Here is a 27,177-nt window from a genome sequence, read left to right as displayed (position 1 = left end):
TTTAAGAAGGCTCTGCATGACGTTATTTACCCGCGACGCCCCCTCACCGTCGCTCCCCGCCCTCTTGCCCTCGCCGCTGAAGAAGGCCAATCAGAAGCCTCCTTCCTCCGCCCGCCCGGCCGGCTCCGCCTGGCTGCTGCGGGAGGTGTAGAAGGCTGAGTGATCGCTGCCGCGGTGGAGGGATGTACGGACGGGCTAGGACTCGGTGGTTAATCCGTGGCCTCTAGGGCCGCGAGTTTGAATCCTGGTTGCAGCTTTTCCACTTACTAGCTGTGTGGCCATGGGTAACGTGCCCAGCCTCGGTTTCTCCGTCTGCAAAATGAGAACGACTTTTTAGTGTTGTTGTGGAGTCAACGAGATGACGCATGCAAGCAAGGGCGCAATCGCTGTAGCCTTCATTATTTATGAGAGAAAAGGAGCTGCTCAGGTGAGAGCACAAAAACCCGAGAAAACAGACCCAGAAAAGATGGTTTTCGTTATGGGCTAGGAAGGAGATGTAGCAGATGAAGCTGGATAAGTCCGAAAGAGGCCTTAAGTTTTGCAGGGCCTCCTTGGTGTGGGAAGGAGGTTGGTTTCCGTAGGGGTGAAGAACCATGGAAGGGTATTTTGCAGGGGGGTTTGTGCAGATCACTCAGCCACTACGTGGAGAATAAGGCGGGGATGGATGTGCTAAAGGCAGATAGATGTTTGGATATTGCAGTACTTGAGAGAAGGGAATGGGGACCTGGATGAAAGGGTGATGGGGTTGGACAATAGTGGATTGTTTTAAAAGAAATTACGAGGGAGAGGGAGTCAGGGATAAATGGTCTGGGTTGAGTAACTACCTGCATGTATGTTTGAATCTTTCAGGGAGAGCTAGGAAATGCTGAAGGAGTGGTCAGAAGGGAGGCAGATGTTCAGATTCAAACAGGCTCCCAACCCAGTGGAGACCAAAGCTGTGACAGAAAGGATCTCCGCGTCAGCTCAGCTGGCAGGGCAAGCCCCATAGCGTCTCAAGTTTCCCTGGAGGTTGCTCAGGGCACAGGGGAGTGTGGAATGTAGCTACCATTTTGTGAAAATGTTAGGTACTCAATAAGCCTCTAAAAAATTAGCAATTTTATGAGGACCAAGGACAAAAGGAATGTGGCCAGCATTCCAGACAAAGTAGGATGGGATTTTCACTGAAGCAGCCCAGTCTTTTCCTTTGACCAACTCAAAGGCTCCAATAGAGTCTTGGGTCTTTACTCTGAACCAGCCAAGGCTTTGGAGTCACTGGCAGGAATCAGAGTATCTGTTTTGAAGGCAGAAGAATCGGTGGGGAGGGGAATGCTGTGGAAGACACACGCATTTCCACTTCTTTCTGGAAATGCAGCTTAGTATTCATGGATGCAATGATAAAAATATCTAGGATTTGCTTCAAAACAAAACACAGGGTTGGGGAAGCAGATGGGAGTGTAGATAAATCAAAAATGGCCACAGTTACTAATTGTTAAAGCCACGTAATGGGGATGTGGAGATTCATTGTACTGTCTGTATCTTTGTGTGGATGTTGAAAAATATTTTCTTCTTTTTTTTTTTTTTTTGAGTCAGAGTCTCGCCCTGTTGCCCAGGCTGGAGTGCAGTGGCACAATCTCTGCTCACTGCAACTTCTCCTTCCTAGGTTCAAGTGATTCTCCTGCCTCAACCCCTAAGTAGCTAGGACTACAGGTGTGCACCACCATGCCCACTAATTTTTGTAGTTTTAGTAGAGATGGTCTTTCACCATGCTGGCCAAGCTTGTCTCAAACTCCTGACCTTGTGATCAGCCCACCTCAGCCTCCCAGAGTGCTGGAATTACAGGTGTGAGCCACCACCCCCAGCCAAAAAATGTATTTAAAAAGGTAAGAAACACACGAGACATGCAGCTTGGACTTATCTTCTCCATGATAACCTGCCCTGTATCCCTGGGAGCAGCTGACATGCCTTTCCCCAAGTAGTTGCTGTACTTTGAACACTGCTCCAGCAAGAAACTTACTGTAATGGGTTTACTGATCCACGTCACCTGCTCTAGTAAGTTTATTGTGGCTCAGCATGAACTCCAGGTGCCAAGCATGGTGCTTGGCGCATAGTAGCGCCCACTGAAAGTTGGATGGATGGAGGGATTAAAAAAAAAAAAAAAAAAGAAAAACACCTGAATACCTGATACTTCTTAATAAATGTTTCCTGAACTGTATTCTCTGTCTGTTCTTGGTTAATTTGTGTTTGCCACTTTTAAGGTCAAAAACCAGGGAGAGTTCTCTACACAATGGAGGTATTTGATACGTCCTTATTAATTGCTTGTTGTTCTAGTCTATTCTTTAAATATCAGAGGTTCCAAAACAGAGAGCTCCAATAACAGGATCACAGTCAGGCAAACAGTTACCCCAGAGCAGGAGGGCTGCCTGAGTTGAAGTAACTGGAGGTGAATGGGGATAAATCAGGCAGTCTCTTCCAGGTAGAGGTGAACCTTCCCTGTTGTTTTGACAGAAGGAGGAAGTGGAATGACCATCAAGAGAAAGGTGGTTGCTAGCTTGACCGAATCATCTGTGCAGCAGGCAGCTAATCAGCAGACCTTACATATACTTTTAATACTGCCAACACTGTTTCTAGTATTCCACACCACTCCATTAGCCTGGTGAACTCTTATTCATCCTTCAAAACCCAGGTTAAACATGACTTTCAGGAAATCTTCATCTGGCTTCCCAGGACAGAGTGTGTCAGCTGTCTGCATGCTTCTGCTGCTGTGCTGTGCTCACCACACTGCACTGTAATTTACTGGCTTATAAGTCAGTTACGCTGCTGGGTTGTGAGTTCCTCCAAGGCAGGCGCTGCGCTGTATCCACCTATGTTCCCAGGACTTACACAGTGCCTGGTGTGTAGTAGGTACCCCCTAAATGTTTTACATAATTAGAAGCAGCATATCGGGTAAATGAGCAAAGCAAACTATGGGATGTAGGATGTCAGACAACAGGGGTTGGTGGACTTATGGGAGCTGAAGAGCCTGCGCCTCAGCTCTAGTTTATTGCTCTGTGGGATAAGGGCCCAGTGGTGTCGGATCTAACAACTTTAAAATAAATTCTGAAAATTCAGACTTACATGTTGAATATTCTGGATTTTCAACATTAGCAAATTATTCCATTTGGGGAAAAAATGTAGCATGAGTGTGCAGACAAGATCTGGCTGTAATTTGTGTTCAGAGGTAATCAGAAAACCATTAGTTTCCTGAAAATATAGTTGACAATCAAACGGATGGTAGGTTGCCAATAAAATGTGTTGAGGGGAATTCACATGCCCCAGAAAGCTCATCCTCATGCTGTGGGCAAGGAAGAGGGCCCAAGTATGGGAGGAAGGGTTCAGGAGGCAGAGGCTATTCTCCCAGTGCTGTCGGAGCCACTCTTGCTTGAGCCGAAGTACTGTGGACTGTTTTGCAGTCTTTCTTGATATTGCTCAATCTGAGCTACCCTTGATATTGTGCCCATCAGAATGATGGATTAAATGTTGTTTCCATACATTCCATTGGCATCAGGTTTCAACCGTCATTGTGACACATATTACCATGTGAGAGACTCGATACTGTCCTAACAGTTTTAGTCTCTGGTGGCTATACTGTGTTCTGGTTTAGAGGTGAAACAGCCCAGAGAAAGGATTTATTTACGTATTTATTTTTGGTCTGAAGACCAAAAAGGATGTTTGCAAGATATTCAAAAATCAACGTCATTCAAACAGTATTCATTCCACAACTGTTTTTAAAGCGCGTGCTGTATGCCGCCTGCTACAGACACAGTGATGGTGAAGACATAGTTATCTCTGCGGTATTATAGAAGCTTTCATTCTTTGTACTTTCCTCAATTTATATTTTCTGTACTGATCATGCATAATTTTTTACAATCATTAAAAAAACAAGAAAGCAATTTCTATATGCAAAAGGGAAAAAAAGCTTTCTTTGGCTTTGAAAAATGAACCCTCAAGAGAGGAATCCACTTGAGAGTTGGGCCTTTATGTTCTAAAAACTACCTGGACAGTCTGGTAAGAGAAATAATGCAAAGAAAATGCTAACACTGAAAATTCCTTAGCAAACATCAAGTCCAACGGATTCATCTTATTGAAGAGAAAACCAAAGTGCAAATGAGGAAAGGCCTCAGTCAAGGTCGTAGGTGTGACCCAGTCAGGGCTGAACAGGCTGAGGTCTAGCTCTTCTGCCTTCCAGCCCTGAGAGCTTTTCCATTACACCAAGCTGACTCGTCATAAACATTCATTTGTTTGAGACAGTCTCTTCTAATTCATTTTAAGGTAGTCTTCAGATATTTTATTGGGTAAATCTTTCATTTGTCCAAATCTATATATAGCTCTTTTCTTTCCAAAAAAAAATCTAGCCTATTCCAAATTGCTGAGTCAGAGAACATCTCCGTATTTATAACACTGGAGAGTTGGTTCTATATATTTACACAGTACTCAGAGAAGCGTCTCAGAAACCGGTGAACTAATTAAATTGTAATGAAACTCCATGAAGGTAGTAGCTGTTCCTCTCCAAATTCACACTGTACCCTACCCCAGCACCCAGTACAATGTCTGACACACAGTAGTTGCCCAATAAATATTTGCTGAAGAAATAAATTCTAATAGAATTGAGATTTTTCTCTTTACAAGGGATTACCTCACATTATTTTTCATATTTCCCCATTGAACTCAAAACTGAAATATTCCCAGGCCTGCTTGACATTGCCATTTGAATAATAGAAACCTAGAATTTAGCACCTGAGAAAGTAAACTTCTACTCAAAAACAAAACAAAACAAAAATTAGCTGGGTGTAGTGACACACACCTGTAGTCCCAGCTACTTGGGAGGCTGAGGTGGAGAATCACTTGAGCCCAAGAGGTTGAGGCTGCAGTAAGCCAAGATCATGCCACTGTACTCCAGCCTGGGAGACAGAGTGAAGCCCTATCTCAAAAAAGAAAAAAAAAAAAAAGAAACTCCTGTTCTTACCTCTAAATCTAATCATTTTGCAAGTAAATGGCAATAGCATTCATTTACCCAGGGGCGGAAACTTCGGGTCATTCTTGAACTCTGTCTCTCATACCCTTCACTCAGTTCTCCAGTGAATCCTGCAGCTCCTCATGCAGACTACTTTTTGTTTGTTTGTTTTTTTGAGATGAAGTCTCACCCTATCACCCAGGCTGGAGTGTAGTGGCTCACTGCGACCTCCACCTCTGAGATTCAGGCAATTCTCTTGCCTCAGGCCCCCGAGTAGCTGGGATTTCAGGCACCCACCACCACACCTGGCTAATTTTTGTATTTTTAGGAGACAGCGTTTTGCCATGTTGGCCAGGCTGGTCTCGAACCTCTGACCTCATGTGATCCGCCCACCTTGGCCTCCCAAAGTGTTGGAATTACAAGCATGAGCCACCATGCCTGGCCCTGCAGACTAACTTATGAATCCAGACACTTCTTCCCACCTCCATCAAGACTGCACTGATCCAGTGCTCTCCTGCAAGAGCCTCCTAACTGCTCCCCTTTCTTTTTCTCTTGCCCCGTTATGAATTCTTTCTCCTCCTAAAGTAATCAGATCAAGTCACTTCCCTGTTCAAGCCTCTCCCATGGCTTTGCTTCAAACTTAAGGAAAAACCCAAAGTCCTCACTGTGGTCTAAAAAGCCCTGCGTGATCTGGCTTCCTCCATGGCCTCATTTCCTACCATTCTTCCCTCAGTGCGCACCAGCCGAACCAGCCTTCTGCCTCTTCCTTGAATAAGCCGAGTATATTCCCACCTCAGGGCCTTTGCACTGGCTAATTGCTCAGCTTGGGAGTCCCTTTCCTCATATTCTCATAGCTTGCTCTTTCATTCTTAAATCAGGGCTGCAATGTCAACTCAGAAAGCCCTTGGCTCACACTCCTGCATAAATGCATCATCTTACCTGGCTTCATGTCTCTGCACTGCATGTATTGTGTGCCTCCTCTGATTATAAGGTTTCACGAAGCCTGGCAAGGATCCTTATTTATCATTGTATTCCTAGCCTCTAAAACAATGCCTGGCATATGGTATGTGCTCAATAAATATTTACTTATTGAATGAATGAATCTTTTCCTGGACCTTTTCATCTCTTGCTGCCTACCCTGACATTGCCAACTTGGAGGAAGATGAATTATCAAGAGTAATTCCAAGGACCTCAAATAAAACTTCCGAACCTTAGAAATTCACGATATAGCAGCTCTGGGCATAGGTTGCCCCAATAACTTCTTTCAAGCTAGTTCCATTGCAGGAACCTCTATTCTCCCCGTCAGGTAAACCACTTTGCACTTTTCAGCATTGAAATTTAGTTTGTGTATTCTATGTTGTTTATACACCTGAAAATATATAAAATGTGCTTATCTTCTCCATAAAATTCTAGCCAGGGTACTGCTGGGTGTATGATGAGCTGGATTATTCTGCAGAATTTACATCCCATAAGTAATTTGCCTGTGCGTTAGATCTATTTAAATATCTGTGAAGTCATTTAAAATCATTTAACTCAAGGGATTTCCTAACAACCTCCCTCTTGGTCTGTTCTCCCAGTCTTACAAGTTGCTTCTTCAATTTCTTCCTCTAAAATTGGGGCAATTGTGGTATTCCTCACAGAGCAGTTATGAGGGTTAAATGAGATGGTAGTGATGAAGTGCTGACAAGAGCCAGCCCGTAGCAGGTGCTCAGTGAACGCTAAGAGCTGTTGCATGGTCATTACTGACACCACTGTCATGCTTGTTTTCAATGGCATCCTTGCCCTGCTCGAAAATGAATAGCTTCTAGTTGACTTTCAAGTTCAAATCTAGTCTCTTTACCTCACAGTCAGGGCCCACCAGTGACACCTCCTTCAGTGCTGGTTGACAATCTCACTGCTTTTTCGTTCCTAACACTAATGCTGGGTTTTTGGTGAGTTTCATCTGTTTTCTGGCTCCACGTGGTATCTTTCTTTTCTACTCCAGATCTTTAAACATCCCATTCTACTCCTTTTATTTCATATTCCTTGCCTTTTTAAAAATATTTAAATTCATTCCTGTTTTCTGAAACATGTCAGAGCTCTAACCAACAAGTTTTGAAACTAATTAATACTTTTTTTTTTTGAGACAGAGGTTCGCTCTTGTTACCCAGGCTGGAGTGCAATGGCGCGATCTCGGCTCACCGCAACCTCTGCCTCCTGGGTTCAGGCAATTCTCCTGCCTCAGCCTCCTGTGTAGCTGGGATTACAGGCACGTGCCACCATGCCCAGCTAATTTTTTGTATTTTTAGTAGAGACGGGGTTTCACCATGTTGACCAGGATGGTCTCGATCTCTTGACCTTGTGATCCACCCGCCTTGGCCTCCCAAAGTGCTGGGATTACAGGCGTGAGCCACCGCGCCTGGCCAATTAATACTTTAATACATTTAGCTATTAAAAATGTCTTTATAGAGGTATAACACACAGTAAAGTGCACTAACCTTAAGTATACAGCTGAATGAATGTCTCCATGTGAAATGGAAACATTTCACACATGTGAAATCCCCAGCCACATCAAAATATAGAACATTTCCAGGAACTCAGAGTCTCCCTCAGGCCTGTTTCCTAGTCAGAATTACCCAAAAGAAAAAGGCCAGGCACAGTGGCTCCCATCACTTTCAGAGGCCAAGGAGGGCAGATCACGAGGTCAGCAGTTAGAGACCAGCCCCGCCAACTTGATGAAACCCCATCTCTATTAAAAATACAAACAAAAATTTAGTCAGGCATGGTGGTGGGTACCTGTAATCCCAGCTACTGGGGAGGCTGAGGCAAAAGAATCCCTTGAACCCAGGAGGTGGAGGTTGCAATGAGCTGAGATCACATGGAGACATTCATTCATCCAGCCTGGGCAACAGAGCAAGATTACATCTTTAAATAAAATAAATAAATCAATAAGGCCAGACATGGTGGCTCACACCCATAATCCCAGCACTTTGGAAGGCTGAGGTGAGTGGATCACGAGATCAGGAGTTCAAGACCAGCCTGGCTAGTAGCTCATCACTACTAAAAATACAAAAATTAGCCGGGCGTGGTGGCGGGCACCTGTAATCCCAGTTACTCAGTAGGCTGAGGCAGAGAATTGCTTGAACCCAGAAGGCAGAGGTTGCAGTGAGCAGAGATGGTGCCATTGCACTCCAGCCTGGGTAACAAGAGCAAAACTGTCTCAAAATACATAATACATAAAATAAAAATATATGGTCGTATATATGAACTTTTTTCCTCATGAGGTTATGGCCAAGAATTCAGCTGCTAGGTTGTAGGATAGACACAAATGTTCAGCTTGAGTACATGCTGCCCAGCAGTTTTCCAAAGCGGTTGTACCAAATTATACTCCCACAATAATGTCTGAGAGTTCCAGTAGCTTCACATGCCCCAGTAATTGGTGGTATTAGTCTTTTAATTATACCTGTCCTGGTGGGTGTGTAGGTGTCCTGGTGGGTGTCTTGTTTTAATTCATATTTCTCTAATAAATAATGATGTTTAGCACCTTTCTGTACGCATTTCGACCACTCGGTGATTTTTTTGGGGTTAGGTGATTACTGAAGTTTTTCTCATTTTTAACAGTTGGATTTATCTATTTATTTATTTTGAGATGGAGTTTTGGTCCTGCTGTCTAGGCTGGAGTGCAATGGTGTGATCTCAGCTCACTGCAACCTTCGCCTCCCAGGTTCAAGCAATTCTTCTGCCTCAGCCTCCTGAGTACCTGGGGTTACAGGCATGTGGCACCATGCCTAGCTAATTTTGAATTTTTGGTAGAGATGGGGTTTCTCCCTGTTGGTCGGGCTGGTCTCCAACTCCCAACCTCAGGTGATCTGCCCACCTCGGCCTCCGAAAGTGCTGGGATTACAGGTGTGAGCCATCATGCCTGGCTGACAGTTGGATATTTAAATAAATTTTTAGGTGTTATTATATATATATAATAATATATAAATAAAGACAGATTCTCTTAGTCAATGGCTTGCCTTTCTATCCTGTAAATGGTATCTTTGATGAACAGATATTCTTAGTTTTCATGAAGTTCAATTTATCAATATTTTCTTTCGTAGCTGGTGCTTCTCATAATCAGTTTTAGAAATCTTGGCAATCACGAGCTTCTCCTGTGCTTTCTTCTAGAAGCTTTTTTTGTTTTCCCTTTTGCAATTAGGACTATGATCCACCTCAAATACATGCATTTTCTTGAATCCAGCTCAAAATGTATCTAGTTTCAAAGGCTCACAGACCTAAATGTAAATTCACTCATGTTTTTAACCACTCATTCATTTTTTTTTTTTAATTTAAGCACCTACCATATGCCAGGCACTTAGGGGAAACAAAAAGCAACGAATCAACATTTAATTCCAGAAACAGATTGACTAGCAGGGGAGGGGAGAAGACTTGCAAGTGAACAATATCTACAAAGTAGGTATCAGAAGTAAAAGCAGACCTAAACTCGGCTGTGCCCTGATCATGCTGCCTGGAGTCACCGCCCTATGAACACAGGCAGGTGGATTACATTTCCTAAACGCCATTGATGGAGTCTTCAAGACCCTTTACTAGCACCCCTTTACTCTGGTAAAAATCCAGGTCTTTGTGCCTGGCGTTCAAGGTGTCCACCATCTGGCGCCTCTCTCCTTCCTCAGCCTCATTTTCTAGACCCCATTATCCTTCATCCAAACCCTGTACATGGACCCACCTAAATTCCTGAACAGAATCAGCTGATTCATCCTGCCAGCTCTTTGTCTCTGCTTTTCCCTCCTGCCTGAACGTCTTTCCTATGACTTTCATGCCTGAAAAACCTCTTGTCTCACCTGCCTTACCTCTGTGAAGCCTCTTTTGACTTGCTTGTGCACTGAAATCTCCTCAGGAGGCAGACTGCAAGGTGCAAATCCAGCTTCCATCATTTTCCAGCTCTGCAACCCCGGGCATGCCTAAGCCTCAGGTTCCTCATTGGGAATAACTGTAATTCCTGTTCTGCGTGGTTTTGCACAGAGTAAACCAGTGTGGCCAGGTGCGGCAGTGCTCGCCTGTAATCCCTGCACTTTGGGAGGCCGAGGCAGGCAGATCATCTGAGGTCAGGAGTTTGAGATCAGCCTGGCCAATGTGGTGAAACATTGTCTCTACTAAAAATACACAGATTACCTGGGCATTGTGGTGGGCACCTGTCATCCCAGCTACCTGGGAGACTAAGACAGGAGAATTGCTTGAACAAGGAGGTGGAGGTTGCAGTGAGCTGAGACTGTGCCACTGCACTCCAGCGTGGATGACAGAGTAAGACTCCATCTCAAAAAAGAAAGAATAAGCAAGTTCACCAGATACCATTGGGTAGCGTGGTGTCTGGCTCATGGGAAAGGCTTGGTGTTAGCCTTATTGCTCTGAAGAAGCAGCGTACTAAGAAAAATAAGGAAGAGGCTGCAGAATATGCTAAACTTTTGGCCAAGAGAATGAAGGAGGCTAAAGCAAAGCACCAGGAACAAATTGCAAAGAGATGCAGGCTCTCCTCTCTGTGAGCTTCCACTTCTAAGTCTGAATCCAGTCAGAAATACGATTTTTTGAGTAACAAGTAAGTAAGATCAGACTCACAATAAAATAAAATAAAAAGCATAGTCACATCCATCACACTAATGACATGTATTTGTTAACATTTTGGTCCTTACACCAGACTGCGAGTTTTTTTTTTTTTTTTAACATTTAGTTTTTATTGTTTTATAAATTCAAGATAGGGTCTCCCTATTTTGCCCAGGCTGGACTCCTGGGCCCAAACAATCCTCCCACCTCAGCCTGGGAGTTTCCTGAAATCAACAGCTCATGTCCTTAATTCTTCTGTGATGTGCCCATTTGTGAAGTTCTTATTCAGTGCAATTCCCTGTGCAGGGAGCTTCATGTCTATCATCCCCGGTGAATCCTTACAACCACCTACAAGATAAGAATTAGGGTCTCCACATTATGGTTTAAAAGATGGAGGCTGGTGGGTGCAGTGGCTCATGCTTGTAATCCCAGCACTTTGGGAGGCTGAGGTGGGCAGATCACCTGAGGACAGGAGTTTGAGACCAGCCTGGCCAACATAGTGAAACCCCATCTCTACTAAAATACAAAAATTAGCCAGGTGTGGGGGTGCATGCCTGTAATCCCAGCTACCTGGAAAGCTGAGGCAGAATTGCTTCAACCCAGGAGGCAGAGGTTGCAGTGAGCTGAGATCGCACCATTAGACTCCAGCCTGAGTGACAGAGTGAGATTCTGTCTCAAAAAAAAAAAAAAAAAAAAAAAAAAAAAAAGATAGAGGCTCAGAAAGGTGAATAAGGGTGAACACCTGTCCTGTGCTAATGTCCTCAACCAATTCACGGTATGGCTAGGGGTTTGATCTTGGCTACATTGCAAAGTGTATGAGCCATTTATTACATATGGCAGCCTCTCTGTGCATCCCCAGCGCCTACACAGTGAACTCAGCAAATATTCAATGAATGGAATTGCATTTGATAAGCCCAGAACCTGCCCAGTGTTTCAAAATGTATCATGGGTTCTTTTGAGCTGCTAAAGGTCTCGTGACCCTCAAAGCCTAATCAATCCAAGACTGAGAACCTGTGGCAAAGCAGATAACATCTAGCACAGCTGACTGTGTTTTCTACTTTTCCCTCTTGGGAAACAGTAGTTTCAACATCATTAATTTGTACTTTATGACTTCAAGGTGTGCTCTCTAATTGACACAATGCTACCGTTCCAGAGGAACAGGTTGTCACTTTTCACAAAATTTGTCCTATTTAATGGAACTTTGTCTGGTGTCTAATTACCTCTCATTTCTTCTTTTGCTCTATTACAGTTCTAAGCTTTTGAAATGGTGTGCCAAGAGTCTTGAGAAGACCCTTTTCTGGCAGCTTCCGGAAGCTTGACCTCTCCAGCTCAGCTGTAAAAGTCTTGAAAGCGGAAACCACATTGTAACCATCTGTATCTCTTATGGCACCTGACTCAGGCAGGGATGCAGTAAGTCTTTGCCACATTCGTTATCTGCATTCTTGTTTCATGCTGGGCACTGGGCTAGGTCTTAGGAAGGAGAAAGGAGGAATGGGATTGAGATCTTGTCCTCTGGGAGCCTCCAATCCAACAGGAGATAAGACTGAAACACAAAAGTCTGATATGGAAAAATGGTATGTGTGGTGGGGAGAGTGGCTGACAGCTACCCTAGGCTACACCCCTTCTCAAAAGTGTCACTTGTACTTAAAGTCTGGTGTTGAATTCTTTAATATGAAAACAAGCATGGGTCTAATATGGAGTACACCGCGCCCCTGCATGCATTTTAAGGTAAAACAGGTGTTTGAAGATGCTATATTAGGTAGACTCCACACTCGATTTCCCTCCTAGGTGGTTTTCCTCTTCTCTGCCATGAGGAGTATTTTCGTGGGTGATATTGACAGACATTGCCATTGGCATCAGATAGAATTAGATTTTCAGTTCAAAGTCTGCATCGTTACTTCCTAGCTGTGCTGTGTGACTTTGAGCAAGTGGTCTGGGTTCTCTGAACCTCAGTTTATTCATGATCGTTGTGAGAATAAGCGTTTTTTTTTTTTTTAATTTAAATTTTAAAGACGGGGCCTCACTGTGTTGCCCAGAATGATCTTGAACTCTTGGCCTCAAGGAATTCTCCCACCTAAGCCTCCCAACATGCTGGAATTACAGGGCCATGACACTGTGCCCAGCCAGGATACATGTCTCAGATAAAGCTTTGGTAACATATGATAGCTTTCATACTTATTGTGAGGAAATGAATGTTTATAGAGTGGATGGATGGATGGATGGATGGATGGATGGAGTTGAGAACAAGACAGTCTGTTGCCACATAACATAAAAAAGGCATATATTCCCTTTATCATTAATTCTTTGCAATTCTATAGCATTCTGTACCCTCAAAGTACTTTTATATTTACACAAAAAAATAAAGAAATTAGAGGTATCCCTATTTTACCTATAAGAAAAATAGGGGACTCAAGAAATGCCCACAATCTTGTACAAATTGAGATTAGTTCATTTGCGATTTGAACCAGCACCTGGTGTGGCATCTTTAACACAGCAGGTTCATCTGGGGTAGGAACAAGGGGAAGGCACACACCCTTCACACGACTGCCTTTCCTTTCTGCGCTTGTGCAGCCTGTGAATTTCAGCCATATATCAGCAGTCACAGAACACAGAATCCTCAGAGCTGGGGCAGTGAAGACTCTCCCACTGAGAATCTGAGGCAAGCTGTGGATTCTCCTCTCCTTGACAACACACATGCACACAGAAAGTCACATGCAGTTTCAGGAAGCCAACAGACACCCCGAAGCCTCTCCATCAGGCCTCCTCAGGTGCTCATGACCTCTTGACCATGAACACACTGAGACTAACCATCCCCAGAAACCACAAACTCATTACCTCCAGGCACACTGGTGGAAACAGTCACACCCAACATCACAAGCTCTTCAGCCAGGGACAATTCACCAACTCGACTCTGCAATCATTTTAATTCTAAAACATTTATCCTTCAATAACTATTCAAAGCCAAACCCATCCACCTCCCTCCCAGACTTTCACAGGTCTTGGTGGAGATGAGAACTGAGGTTATCTGTGTTTTAGAGATCAACATTGCCGGTGTGTTGATGGAATGGGGTGGAGCCCAGTGAACAGGATAATCCATAGCTTACTCACTCACAATCGATTGGCTTCACAACAGGCCATGGCTTCATCACCCTGAAAGCCAAGATTGGCCACAGTAGATAACGAACCAGATTTGCAGCTGAATGAGGCTTGGTAAGTCCATTCAGTTCACACGTTCATTCCACACGCATGTATTGAGCACCTACCATGTGGAAGACACTGTTCTAGATGCCTAGGATACATCTGACAGTAAAACAGAAAACTCCTTGCCCCATGAAACTTACATCCTAGTGAAAAAGGTGGACAAATACCGATAAACATCGTAAGTAAATTACACAATATATTAAGCGACAAAAAGCTACGGGGAAGAAGAAAAGGAGGATAAGGGGATTGGGAGCGTCTGTGACAGAGGGGCAGGCTGTAATATTAAATTAGGGTCGGGAAATCATTACTAAAGAGGACATTCCAACAGACTTGATAGAGGGGAGAACACACATTCCTGAAAGGACTGAGCCAAGATGCCGCCAACAGCGATACCCAAGAGTTAAACTTCATTCATGCCCTCAACAAATACTGACTGAGGGCATTAAGAGCTGGGTGTTTGTGGTCATCTAAATAGTGTCCCCCTTAATAGCTAAAAAGATACCCAGGTCCTGATCCTTGGAGCCTATGAATGTTGCTTTCTATAGCAAAATGGACTCTGCAGGTGTAGTCAAGGTAAGGCTCTTAATATGGGAAGAGTCTGCTGGGTTATCTGGGTGTAACCACGGAAACAGGGAGAGAGAGGGTGAAGGAGCATGGGGCCACAAGCTAAAAACGCAGGAAGCTGGAAACGGATTCACCCCTGGGGGCTCCAGACGGAAGAGCCCTGCTACTCCTGGGTTTTTATCCTGGTGAGACTCATTTTGAATTTCTGACCCCCAGAACTGTAAGAAAATCAACTGGTGTTGTTTTAAGGCATTACCGAGTTTCCAGTAATTTTTTTTTTTTTTTTGCATCGGGAGGAAACTAGTGTTCCTGTGTGAAACACGGAAGCACAGCGCTCAGGCCAGCGCGAGCTGTCAGTAGACTTCAGCAGCTGTTGTTGTTGTCGTTATTATAATGAGCAAGCTCAGTCCCTGCTCTTACCTAGAGAGGATGCACACACAACATGGACATCGCTGTCCCTCCTACGCTAATTCCAATGGTAATGCAAAGAACCCTGAACTAGACCACAGCTTCTTGCTTTCCTCAACCAAATGGCAGACTGAAGACAAAGTCACTACGTCAAGATGACCTTCAGGCAACCCAGGCCTTCCACCAGTCACAAAGCCACCCCCAGCTCTCCCACCTACTCCAGGAACACCAGTCCCCTTCACTGCTCCTGGGGCACAGAGGATGTACTCACCTAAAGAAAATACTGGTAAATCCCACCAGGATGTATGACTCTGAATGGAACACAGATAGGCTGGACTTACCTGAATCTCACCAGGACCCCGCGATGAAGACAGAGGAAGGCGTTTAAATATCCATTGCAGAAACAGCCATGGGACCCGGCACTGACAGGCATCCATCTGGGTCTCCAGGGCTTGAATTAAGCCTCGCTGGGGCCAGCAGAGAGCTGCTCTACAACTGCTTCTCTCAGAATGAAGGAAAAATCTAGAGAATGTTAGAGGGAAAGGGCAACATTTTTTTGCCCTACCTAGAAGATGTATCAACCCCAAATGGTGACAATTTGTGTTGGCACAACTGGATATCCACATGTAAAAGAACAATGGTGGACCCCTGCCTCACACCACATACAAAGATTAACTCAAAATAGATCACAGAAGTAAATGTAAGTGACAAAACTGTAAATTTATTTGAAGAGAACATAGGGATAATTCTTCATAACCGTTTCCTAGATGCGACACCAGAAGTGCAAGCAATCAAAGAAAAATTAGATAAATTGCATTTCTTCAAAACTTAACAACTTCTGTACTTCAGGGAACATCATCAAGAAAGTGAAACGACTACCTACAGAATGGGAGAAGATATTTGAAAATCATACATTTCATAAAAGGTTTACATCTATCAGATACAAAGAACTCTTGCAACTCAACAATAAAATGACAAGGTCCCTGATTAAAAAAGGATTTGAGGCTGGGCCCAGTAGCTCACTCATGTAATCCCAGCACTTTGGGAGGGTGAGGCAGATGGATCACTTGAGATCAGGAGTTTGAGACCAGCCTGGCCAACATGGCGAAACCCAAAATACTAAAATACAAAAATTAGCTGGGCATGGTGGTGCATGCCTGTAGTCCCAGCTACTCGGGAGGCTGAGGCAGGAGGATCCCATGAGCCTGGCTGGCATAGGTTGCAGTGAGCCATGATTGTGCCCCAGCACTCCAGCCTGGGCAACAGAGTGAGATGCTGTTTTAGAAAAACCAAACCAAACAAAACAAAACCAAAAGAATGAAAAAGAAAGAGAAGAAGAAACAACCTAAACGTTTACCAACTGATAAATGGATAAGCAAACTGTGGTATGTTCATGCGATGAATGTTATTCAGCAAGTCTGGGCATGTACTACCAGGCTCATGCCTGTAATCCCAGCACTTTGGGAGGCCGAGGTGGGTGGATCACCTGAGTTCAGGAGATTGAGATCAGCCTGGCCAACATGGTGAAACCCTGTCTCTACTAAAAATATAAGAATTAGCTGGACATGGTGGCACATGCCTGTAATCCCAACTACCAGGGAGGCTGAGGCAGGAGGACCACTTGAACCTCGGAGGTGGAGGCTGCAGTGAGCCAAGATGGCACCACTGCACTCCAGCCTGGGTGACAGAGTGAGATTCTGTCTCAAAAATAAAAAATAAAAAAGAGGTATGAGGCTTATTTAACGGCACCTTGAAAAAATGCACTGAAAAAAAAAAAGACGAATGTTATTCACCAATACAAAGTAATGATATGATTCATGCAACGACGTAGATGAACCTTGAAACAGAATGCTTAGTGAAAGGAGGGTCACAACCCACATGTTATAGAATTCCATCTGTACGAAATGTCCAAAGTAAGCAAATCCACGAAGACAGAAGGTAGATTTGTGGTTGTATAGGACTGGGGTGCTGCGGGAGAGGGGGGGTTCGGAATGAGGAGTAATTCTAATGGGCACAGGGTTTTCTTTGGAGTGATAAAAATGTTCTAAAATGAGGTAGAAGTGATGATTACACAACTCTCAATATACTAAACTAAAATCATTAAGTTGTACATTATATATATATGACTGGCTGGTCTCAAACTCCTGGGCTCAAGCAATCCTCCCAGCTTGGCCTCCCAAAGTGCTGGTATTATAGGCATGAGCCACCATGCTCAGCTGAGTTGTACCTTTTAAGTGGATGAGTTTTTTGGTATGTGACTTAGATCTCAAAAAAGCTGTGTATATATATTTGACTGTCAGTCCTTGATTGCCCTTGAAGCCACCTTTGGAGAAGTCTCTTTAGTTAATGCCAATTTTATTTCTGACCTGAGTCCAGATAAAGTAGGGGTCTGCTTGAAGCTGTCTTTTGCTACAGCTCCCCTTCTACCCCACAGTTTAGGTTTTCCAGATTCCCATGTGCTTCCTTGACTCCAGGGCTAGGCACACACCCCTTTTAAAATCTGGATTATCTGTTTTGCCTCACCAGCTGCTACCATCCTGCCTATGGTGACTGTCCCTGGCTAAAGCTGCAGAGGGTGCCCCCACTTTTCACCTCCATTCCATTGTATTGTGTTGGTTTTTCACAAAGCCATACACTCCCTGAGGACAGTAAGTCACTGATTTTTTTTCCTGCACTATATGTGAGCACAGTCTTATCACTGAATGAGTGAATGAATGTGTGAATGTATACCTGAAAAAGAACGTGCATTTGTGGCCAGGCGCAGTGGCTCATGCCTGTAATCCCAGCACTTTGGGAAACCGAGGTGGGTGGATCACCTGAGGTCGGGAGTTCAAGACCAGCCTGGCCAACATGGTGAAATCCTGTCTCTACTAAAAATTAAAAAAAAAAAATTAGCCGGGTGTGGTGGCACATGCCTGTAATTCCTGCTACTCAGGAGGCTGAGGCAGGAGAATCACTTGAACCTTGGAGGCAGAGGTTATAGTGAGCCAAGATTGCACCACTGCACTCCAGCCTGGGAGACAAAGCGAGACTGTCTCAAGAAACAAATAAACAAAAACCATGTATTTGTATGGAGTGGAAGAATATGGGGAATTGGAAAGACGAGGCCAAAGGAAGGAGGAAGGACTTGAACTAAAGTTATATTACCATGTACCCTTTTTGTCAGTTTCCTGAGAAATATATTTTCTCGGCCCTTCCACTATTTTGACCATTGAAGCCTCAAATATCCAAGATTGTCCTCTCAGTTTCAGTCTTATGAATTAAGCCAAACCTTTGGCCTTTTAAGAAAACATCCATAACCATGTTTTTCTGCTCTTTGGCTCCAAAATTTTGAGTGGGGAATCTAGCAAAATAAAATAACAATAACAGCCACCCAAATACAGTGTAGGGGAGAAACTCTAGAATTTTATGCAGGATGTTACTTCTCAGGGCCTTATCTATAATAGTCAAAAATGGAAAATACCTAAATGTCCAACAGTAGGGTAGTCTACATTATGCCGTCCCCAAAGAAGGAATAATATGCACCCAGTAAAAGGATGTAATGACCTGGGAAAATGCTTGCATCATATGTTAAGCGAAAAATGGCAAGTCATAAACTGCTGATCACTAATATGTAAATGCTGCCCACACACACACACTCCAAAACACCTGGGGAAAAACATATCAAAATGATTTCAGTGGCTTCCTTTTGGTAATGTAACTGTGGTATCATTCTCATTTATTTAACTTATCCAGGTGTTCTACAATGAACAGATAAGACATAACAGAAAAAAAAAAAATCCCCCTACGTCTCTCACTCTTTCCACTGCTCTTTCTTGGGAATTTTTCTCTGCACCTGCTTCGTTCAGGTAACCATATCTGCCTCCAAATCTGTGTCCTGCACTCCCAGTCTGCCAGGACCAGCCCTTTGCCAGTTCCAGCCCTTTGCCAGTTCCCTCTGTTCATTCAGGCAGATCCTGAAATCCACCTCTCCAGGAAGCCCGTCTTAATTGTGAGAAAGAGAGAGAGAGAGAGAGAGAGAAGAAGAAGAAGAAGAAGAAGAAGAAGAAGAAGAAGAAGAAGAAGAAGAAGAAGAAGAAGAAGAGGAGGAGGAGGAGGAGGAAGAAAGAAAAAGAAGGAAAGAAAAGAAAGAAAGAAACTGTCCTCTTCCCCATGCTGGCTGAATACCACACTGCCACATCTCTTTTTGCTGGTTGTAAGATCTCCTGCTTCCTAGCCGGGGCTGCACCTCAAAGGATGCTTTCTGATGTGGCACAGAAGCTGGGGCAGCTGGTGCTTTGTGTTTCTGTCCAGGAGCTCTGAGTCTAAACTCCCAGGAGAAATTCAGGTGTTGAGGCCACACATCTCATCATTTGTGGGACGTTGAGAATGATGGGGATGACTTTTTGGTCTGCATGTCCTGATTTGTCATGAGAAAGACTTCTCCTGGCCATTTAAAAACCACTCAAACAGTCTTTAAACAGTTTCTTAGAAGCCATCAAAGGTGTTTATAGAGAACCTGGACCAGCAAACTTCTTAAAGGAGTCAGGCTGATGTCAGTAACTTTGGTCAGGAGGAAATCTTCGAGCAAATATTGTAGACATCGCGCCAACACACTTAGATTTTTTGTGAGCCATCAGAGGTGGTACTTAACCTAGACCAGCAATTTTTTTTTTTTTTTTTTTTGAGATGGAGTCTCACTCTGTCACCCAGGCTGGAGTGTAATGGTGTCGTCTTGGCTCACTGCAACCTTTGCCTCCCGGGTTCAAGCAATTCTCCCACCTCACCCTCTCAAGTAGCTGGGACTATAAAGGCAAGTGCCACCATACCTGGTTAATTTTTGTATTTTTAGTAGACAGGATTTTGCCATGTTGGCTGGGCTGGTCTCAAACTCCTAACCTTGTGATCTGCCTGCCTTGGCCTCCCAAAGTGCTGTGATTACAGGTGCAAGCCACCGTGTCTGGACAACCGGCAACTTTCTTAAAGAAGTCAGGCTGGCAGGGTGCTGTGGCTCACGCCTATAATCTCAGCACCTTGGGGGGTCGAGGTACGCGGATCACCTGAGGTGGGGAGTTTGAGACTAGCCAGAACAACATGGTGAAACCCCACCTCTACTAAAAAGACAAAAATTAGCCAGGCATGATGGCACGTGCCTGTAGTCCAGCTACACAGGAGGCTGAGGTGGGAGAATCTCTTGAACCAGGAGGTGGAGGTTGCAGTGAGCCAAGATCATGCCATTGCCCTCCAGCCTGGGCAACAAGAGCAAAACTATGCCTAAAAAAAAAAAAAAAAAAAAAACAAAAAAAAAACCACTTCAGGTTGACCTCAGTAACTTATCAGGAGGAGGTGTTTGAGCCAATATTGCAGATGTCATACCAACACACTTAAATTTTTTGTGAGTTGATTGCCCAAGTGCCTATCCAGGTTGTTCCTGAATTGGGATTGAATTAGAGAAAGCTTTGGTGGAAAAAGTCAGTGGGGGAGCAGACATTTGAGTTTCTTATCACGTACCTGATGCTTGCAGCATAGAGCACTCGGGAAATGCTGAGGCTTTATTAAAGCAATAAACACATCCAGTGATTTTTCCTGTATAACGTCCTGGTCATATATTCCACCCACATGAAACGTAACAAGGAAGGCTCAGAGGATAAGACGGAGTGTCTTGTGGGTCCTTCAAGAATGGAGCGTGCTTCATAGCTCTTGCAGTTTTGAGCTAATTACCCTGGCCTGTGTATGAAATGTGTCAGAATTAAGGACCCAGATAAACTGAGTATCTTGGCATCCTCCTTTGGTGTTTCTGAAACTGAGAAAGAAAGATGTGGCGTGCCAGCCTCCCTCATCAGTCTGGTATTCTCCCTGTCATCTTAAACAAGGTAAACAAACCACGGACATAGTTTTCTTCCCCGCAGAACTGCGCCCTTTTTCATGACGAGTTCTGGGTGCTGTTTGGCAATAGGAATCGAGTGCAGTGGAGGTGGGGAAGCATTTTTTAATTCTGCCCTCTTCTCAAATATTTAAAGTAGAAGAATGAGTGGGTGAGGGCCAGTCTCAGTTTTCAATTCTTTTCCATTCCTGCCACCCAAACGCAGGCCTTAAGCACGCTTTTCTCAGGGCACTGAGAAAACATTTCCCCTCCGCCCATTTTATCAAGGCTGGAGGTACTGAGATTCCCAAAGGCGATTTGGGTGGTCTTTGTCCTTCCATTTCCATGACTTGCACTTTTTCTGAGCAGGGTATGCAAGCTTAGGGCAAACACGGAAATGCTGAGAACGGTAGGAGGGGTTTTAGGGAAACTCAGCAGGGAACTGTGTGTGTTGTCATTGGGCTCCGTGCGGACTCCCTTCGCTGTCTCCCAGGAGATCTCCAGTAAGACATCCTTTTCTCGTTGATGCATTGAGGAGTTGAATCTGTTGGGAGAACTGGTGCATTTGTTCGTTCAACAAGTACGTTTTGAGTGCCTACATTACACCAGGCACTGTTACAAGTGTTGAGAATAAAGTAGTGAGTCAGACACACCCAATGCCTAATAACTTGGATGAATACCCACCATGACTGGATGAATTTTCAAGGAATTCTGCTGTGTGAGAAAAGCCAATCCCAAAAGGTTAAAACCGCATCATCCCATTTACATAACATTTTTTAAATGACACCATTTTGTGGTGGTTGCCAGGGGTTAGGGATGGAAGGAAAGGTTAGGGATGGGAGCGGAGGTTAGGGATGGGAGGGGAGGTTAGGGATGGGAGGGAAGGTTAAGGATGGGAGGGGAGGATAGGGGATGGGAGGGGAGGATAGGGGATGGGAGGGGAGGTTAGGGATGGGAGGGGAGGATAGGGGATGGGAGGGGAGGTTAGGGATGGGAGGGGAGGTTAGGGATGGGAGGGAAGGTTAGGGATGGGAGGGGAGGTTAGGGATGGGAGGGGAGGTTAGGGATGGGAGGGGAGGATAGGGGATGGGAGGGGAGGATAGGGGATGGGAGGGGAGGTTAGGGATGGGAGGGGAGGATAGGGGATGGGAGGGGAGGTTAGGGATGGGAGGGGAGGTTAGGGATGGGAGGGGAGGTTAGGGATGGGAGGTAGGTTTGGTGATACAAAGCAACGTGAAGGATCCTCGTGCTGATGTGCTATTTGGTATCTTGCCTTTGATGGTGGATGCAGTCTAGAATTTGTCTAGAACTATACACACATACACACAAATGAGTACAAGTAAAACTGGGAAATCTAAATAAGATTGGTGGATTGTATCAATGTCAATATCATGGTTATGATATTGTACTATATAATTTTGTAAAATCTTACAAATGGGGAAACTGGGTAAAGTCTGCATGAGATCTTTCTATATAATTTCTCAAACTGCATGTGCATATACAACTATCTCAGTAAAAACTTCAACTAAAAAAAGGTGGCCCGGTGTGGTGGCTCATGCCTGTAATTCTAGCACTTTGGGAGGCCAAGGTTGGCAGATTATGAGGTCAGGCGTTAGAGACCAGCCTGGCCAATATGGTGAAACCCTGTCTCTATGAAAAATATAAAAATTAGCGGGGCGTGATGGCGTGTGCATAATCCCAGCTACTGAGGAGGTTGAGACAGAAGAATCACTTGAACTTGGGAGGTGGAGGTTGCAGTGAGCTGAGGTCGCACCATGGCAGTCCAGCCAGGGTGACAGAGTGAGACTCCATCTCAAAAAAAAAAAAAGAAAAAGAAAAGAAAAAAAGGCTTGGCTGGGTGCAGTGGCTCATGTCTGTAATCCCAACACTTTGGGAGGCTGAGGCAGGTGGATCACCTGAGGTCAGGAGTTCAAGACCAGCCTGGCCAACATAGCGAAATCCTATCTCTACTTAAATTATACAAAAATTAGCCGGGTGTGGTGGCATATACCTCCAGCTACTTGGGAAGCTGAGGCAGGAATATAGTTTGAACCCAGGCAGTGGAGGCTGCAATAAGCCAAGATTGTGCCACTGTACTCCAGCCCGGGTGACAGAGTGAGACTCCATCTCGAAAAAAAAACCCAAAAAAATAAAAAATAAAAAAAGGCTGAGCAAGGTGGGTCATGCCTGTAATCCTAGCACTTTAGAAGGCCAAGGCGGGAGGACCACTTGACCCAGGAGTTCAAGCAAGACCAGTCTGGGCAACATGATGAAACCGCATCTCTACAAAAAATACAAAACTTAGCTGGGCATGGTGGCATATGCCTGTGGTCCCCACTACTTGGGAGGCTGAGGTGGGAGGACCACTTGAGCCTGGGAGGTTGAGGCTACCATGACCCAAGATTGCACCACTACATTCCAGCTGGGGTGACAGAGCAAGACCCTGTCTCAAAAAAAAAAAAAAAAGAAAGAAAGAAAGAAATAAAATAAAAAAACTTAACTCCCTGGGCTCGTGGAGCCTACATTTTGGTAGAAGCTAAGTATGGCTCCATGGTAGTTGCAGGGCAAAAGCTAAGACCATCCTGGAGGGAGCCACCCCTCTGGGGGATTCCATGCAGTACCACTAAAGAGTCCTTCCCATCCTCCAGACACATGATCGAATCCACACTGATGACTAAATGAAATCCAGATTCAGGAGAGGAGGTAAATGCAGAACAAGGCTGTGAGGACTAGCTCCCCTGAGCCCATGAGCTGGGAATTGTCCAGCCTGCTGTTTTTTAAACCACGCATCAGGCACCCAGGTGACTGTAGACTCAGATACCTAAAGGGGCTCCCAGTAGTAGCGGAACATCCCACTAGTCTTGTTTCCCACTTTCTCCATCCCCATCACCACCTGGCTCAGGGGCCTTCACCCTCCTTCCGCTCTGCCCCAAATGCCTGGTTTATCTAGGCAGCACACGCAAACTTGGAGAAATTCCTTTTACGTACGTGCATGGGCAGGGCTCACTGCTCTAGTTCTCAGCAGCAGGGAAGAACTCCTCATGCCAGCCCAGGCCCTGGGACTCAATCGTGGGTTCTAGCCCCTCAGCTGTGGCTAGGCAGGTCAATGTCCAGTACCTTAATCCCCTCTTACAAAGAGGAGTCCCACACCATCTGTTCGTCCCATTGATTGTACAATGAGGCATCGTGCTGGCTGTGAACTGTCAAGCTCTGCCACTCTATTTTCTTGCCTTAGAAGACCTTCAGAGGAAGAAGCCATGTAAAAATAAAGTCTGAGTAGACTTTAAAGTTTTTATTATTTTATATTATGCCGTGACTTGCATGGAGCGACCACAAAGCAGCATGCCTTCCTGGTCACGTAACTTAACTAATCGGGCCTGGCTGAGGAAGTGAGAACTCCCAGATACACAATTTAGTCCATTAGAAATAAGGGAGGCAGCAAAGGAAAGAGAAAGAGACAGAGCATGATGATAAATAATGATCTGTCTCTTCTCTAATAGGTTAGGGGCACATTCTAAAAATGATGGTAATGTGATTGAATGCAATTTCTGATTCATGGTCAAGGTCTCTATGGTAAAGGAAAGGAGCTTTGTTAGAATTACTGGCTGTAATCAACACATATTTGATTTTCAAGTATTTGACTTTCAAACACATTTTTTACCACCAAAATAAAAGGAAAGAAATGATACTGACAATTTCTCTCACCACGTTGTTGTCAAAGCACCCACAGAAAGAATAAGCGCAAAACGTAACGAAGGCCCTCCCCACCATCCAAAAAATGTACCCAGCATGCAGTTCTGAGAGCTGAGCTACCCTTCCCCTGCCCAAACCTCAAAATTGTCAGGTTGGCAGAGCCCCACGGCAGTTGGAAGCCCCGTCTCGCCATTCCTCGGAAGTGGCCTGTTTTTTTGCCTCTGAGTCCATGTCTGGAATGAATAATCCATGGAGATCCATGTGCAAGTCTACGTCAATGGAGGCACGGGCCAGTTCTGTAAAGCTTTTGGCATCCAGAATGAGCAGAAAAGGCAGCTTTTGAGGATCAGTAGAGACAATGGCTGATAAGATTACTCCTTTGGGGAAATAGAAAGAGACTTTGTAAAAGTGCAACTTTCAATGGGAGGGGTGAATTTCTCAGCGTGTCCCTCTGCCCTCTTTAAATATATGTATCTAACCAAAACAGAAGGGAAGTGAATTTGAGACACTGTGTAACAGAAGGGAAAGGCCTGGGAACCAGGAATCAGAAAACCTGGTTCTAGGCCGGGTGCAGCTGCTCATGCCTGTAATCCCACTGCTATGGGAGGCAGAGGTGGGATGGGTGGATTACTTGAGGTCAGGAGTTGGAGACCAGCCTGGCCAACATGGTGAAACCCCATCTCTACTAAAAATACAAAAATTAGCCAGGTGTGGTGGTAGGTGCTTATAATCTCAGCTACTCAGGAGACTGATAATCACTCGAACCTGGGAGGTGGAGGCTGCAGTGAGCTGAGATCGCATCATTCCACTCCAGCCTGGGTTACTGAGTGAGATGCTGTCTAAAAAAGAAAAGCAAAGAAAACCTGGTTCTAGCCCTGGCTGGGACCTTGACCTCTCAAAACCGCAGCCTCTTCATCTGTAGAGAGGGGGTAATCTCACCTACACTCCACAGGGCTGCCAGGAGGATATCTGGCATGGTGGATTATCGCCGGCATTGAAGAATGGCGTTAGGTTTTCACTTGTTTTGAGATAGGGTCTTACTCTGTTACCCAGGCTGGAGTACAGTGGTATGATCACAGCTCACTGCAACTTCGATCTCTTGGGCTCACGCTATCCTCCACCTCAGCCCTCCAAGTAGCTGGGACTACTGGCACATGCCACCACACCTGGCTAATTTTTGTAGAAATGGGGTCTCTCTGTATTGACCACGCTGCTCTTGAACTCCTGAGATCAAGCGATCTGCCCACCTTGACCTCCCAAAGTGCTGGGATTACAGGCATGAACCACCACACCTGGCTCGAAGCACGACGTTTGAAAGAGCCCAATTCATCTCTTGCGCATGCAGCAACACTAGTAAACTCATCCTTCCCCTCTGTAAAATGGAAATACTCTCAATATTCACTCCAAGAGAGAGAGACTTAAATGAAATAATGCACATCAACTTCCTGCAAATACTCTCAATGTTTCTAGAGGCTCCCAGGCTGAAGAGCAGTTGAGCATAGTTGAAGTCAGATTGGCCTGGATTTAAACCTTACCTCTGAATGTATGAAGTATGAGACCTTGAGCAACGAGGTCACTCTCTGAGCACCCCGATGGTAAAATGAAGACAACGATACTCCCTCCTCATTGGGAGAATGTAAAGGAAGTGTCTACCTAGCTGAGTGGGAGACCAGCCTGAGTGGCAGGCAATGCCAGCAGTCCCCCGCCTCTGATATGACAGTGACACAGCTTAGGGTTGCTGGCTTGACGTGCCATGCCATGATCAGTAGGAAGACAAGGCCCAGGTGGAAAACCACTCCCTTGTCACCTGAGGGAAGAAGCTGGCAGGCTCAAGTGGGGCAGCCTGCCCTCCCTGCAGGTGTGGCAGCCCCATCACCAGCTTGGCCAGGTGGCATCCCCACCCACAGTTCTAGTTACCCTCCTTAGCCTCTTCAGGGCTGTGGGCAGGGCATTTCTGAGAATTAAGGAGGGAAAGGACCATTCAGTCAAATGGAAACCCAGAAAATAGGGATGGGCCACAAATACACATTTCCAGGGGCTCCATGAAACATTTACGTGATTATACATTGTTAAAAATTTGGATCCAGGCTGGGCATGGTTACTCAAGCCTGTAATCTCAGCACTTGGGGAGGCCAAGTAGATCAAATTACCTGAGGTTGAGAGTTCGAGACCAGCCTGACCAACATGGAGAAACCCTGTCTCTACTAATAATACAAAAATTAGTCTGGGGTGGTGGCACATGCCTGTAATCCCAGCTACTTTGGAGGCTGAGACATGAGAATCGTTTGATCCTGGAGGGAGAGGTTGCAGTGAGCCAAGATCATACCATTGTACTCCAGCCTGGGCAATGAGAGTGAAACCTCATCTCAAAAAAAAATTGGATCCAAGCCAGATACAGTGGCTTACACCTGTAATCCCAGCACTTTGGGAGGCCAAGATGAGAGGATTGCCTAAGCCGAGGAGTTTGAGACCAGCCTGGGAAACATAGTAAGACTCTTTCTCTACTAAAAATAAAAAAAAATTAGCTAGGTGTGGTGGCATGCTCCTACAGTTCCAGCTACTTGGTAGGCTAAGGCAGGAGGATCACTTGAGCCCAGGAGTTTGAGGCTTCAGTGAGCTATGATCATGCCACTATATGTCGCCTAGGCGACAGAGCAAGACACCATTTCTTAAAAACATTTATTTTGGATCCAGCCATTGCAATCAATTTTAAAACCAAATTCTGTGTTATGAGAGAGTTTGGTGTCACCTAATGGAAAGGAGGTGGACTTTGTGCAGTAAAAAACTTAAACTCGTCTAAAGAGGGAGCTGGCCTCTGTCAGCTTCTGGGAGGTCACCTCTGTACCCTTGGAATGTCCTGCTTGATACAAGTATTTTTGTATATTTGGGGGCCTTAGGCCACACCAGACAGTCTACCCTT

The 27,177-nt window shown here is 45.0% G+C and overlaps 1 protein-coding gene and 1 long non-coding RNA gene across 2 annotated transcripts in view; one reads left to right on the top strand and one right to left on the bottom strand.

The window, feature by feature from the left end:
- Positions 1 to 147: 147 nt before the first annotated feature.
- LOC103789526 (uncharacterized) overlaps positions 148 to 27,177 on the top strand; it is a 62,498-nt gene continuing 35,468 nt past the window's right edge. Inside the window, exons 1-2 of the long non-coding RNA XR_001908512.4 lie at positions 148 to 427; positions 11,799 to 11,959. This is a non-coding gene — a long non-coding RNA (uncharacterized LOC103789526). The remainder of the gene's footprint in view (positions 428 to 11,798; positions 11,960 to 27,177) is intronic.
- BCO1 (beta-carotene oxygenase 1) overlaps positions 23,847 to 27,177 on the bottom strand; it is a 52,943-nt gene continuing 49,612 nt past the window's right edge. The window contains exon 11 of the mRNA XM_017966973.4: positions 23,847 to 24,634. Coding sequence (XP_017822462.1) covers positions 24,405 to 24,634 — 230 coding nt within the window. The 3' untranslated portion in view covers positions 23,847 to 24,404. The remainder of the gene's footprint in view (positions 24,635 to 27,177) is intronic.

Source organism: Callithrix jacchus, chromosome 20, assembly GCF_049354715.1.
Source record: "Callithrix jacchus isolate 240 chromosome 20, calJac240_pri, whole genome shotgun sequence".
Taxonomy (NCBI): Eukaryota; Metazoa; Chordata; class Mammalia; order Primates; family Cebidae; genus Callithrix; species Callithrix jacchus.
This window is presented reverse-complemented; position numbering and strand designations above follow the sequence as displayed.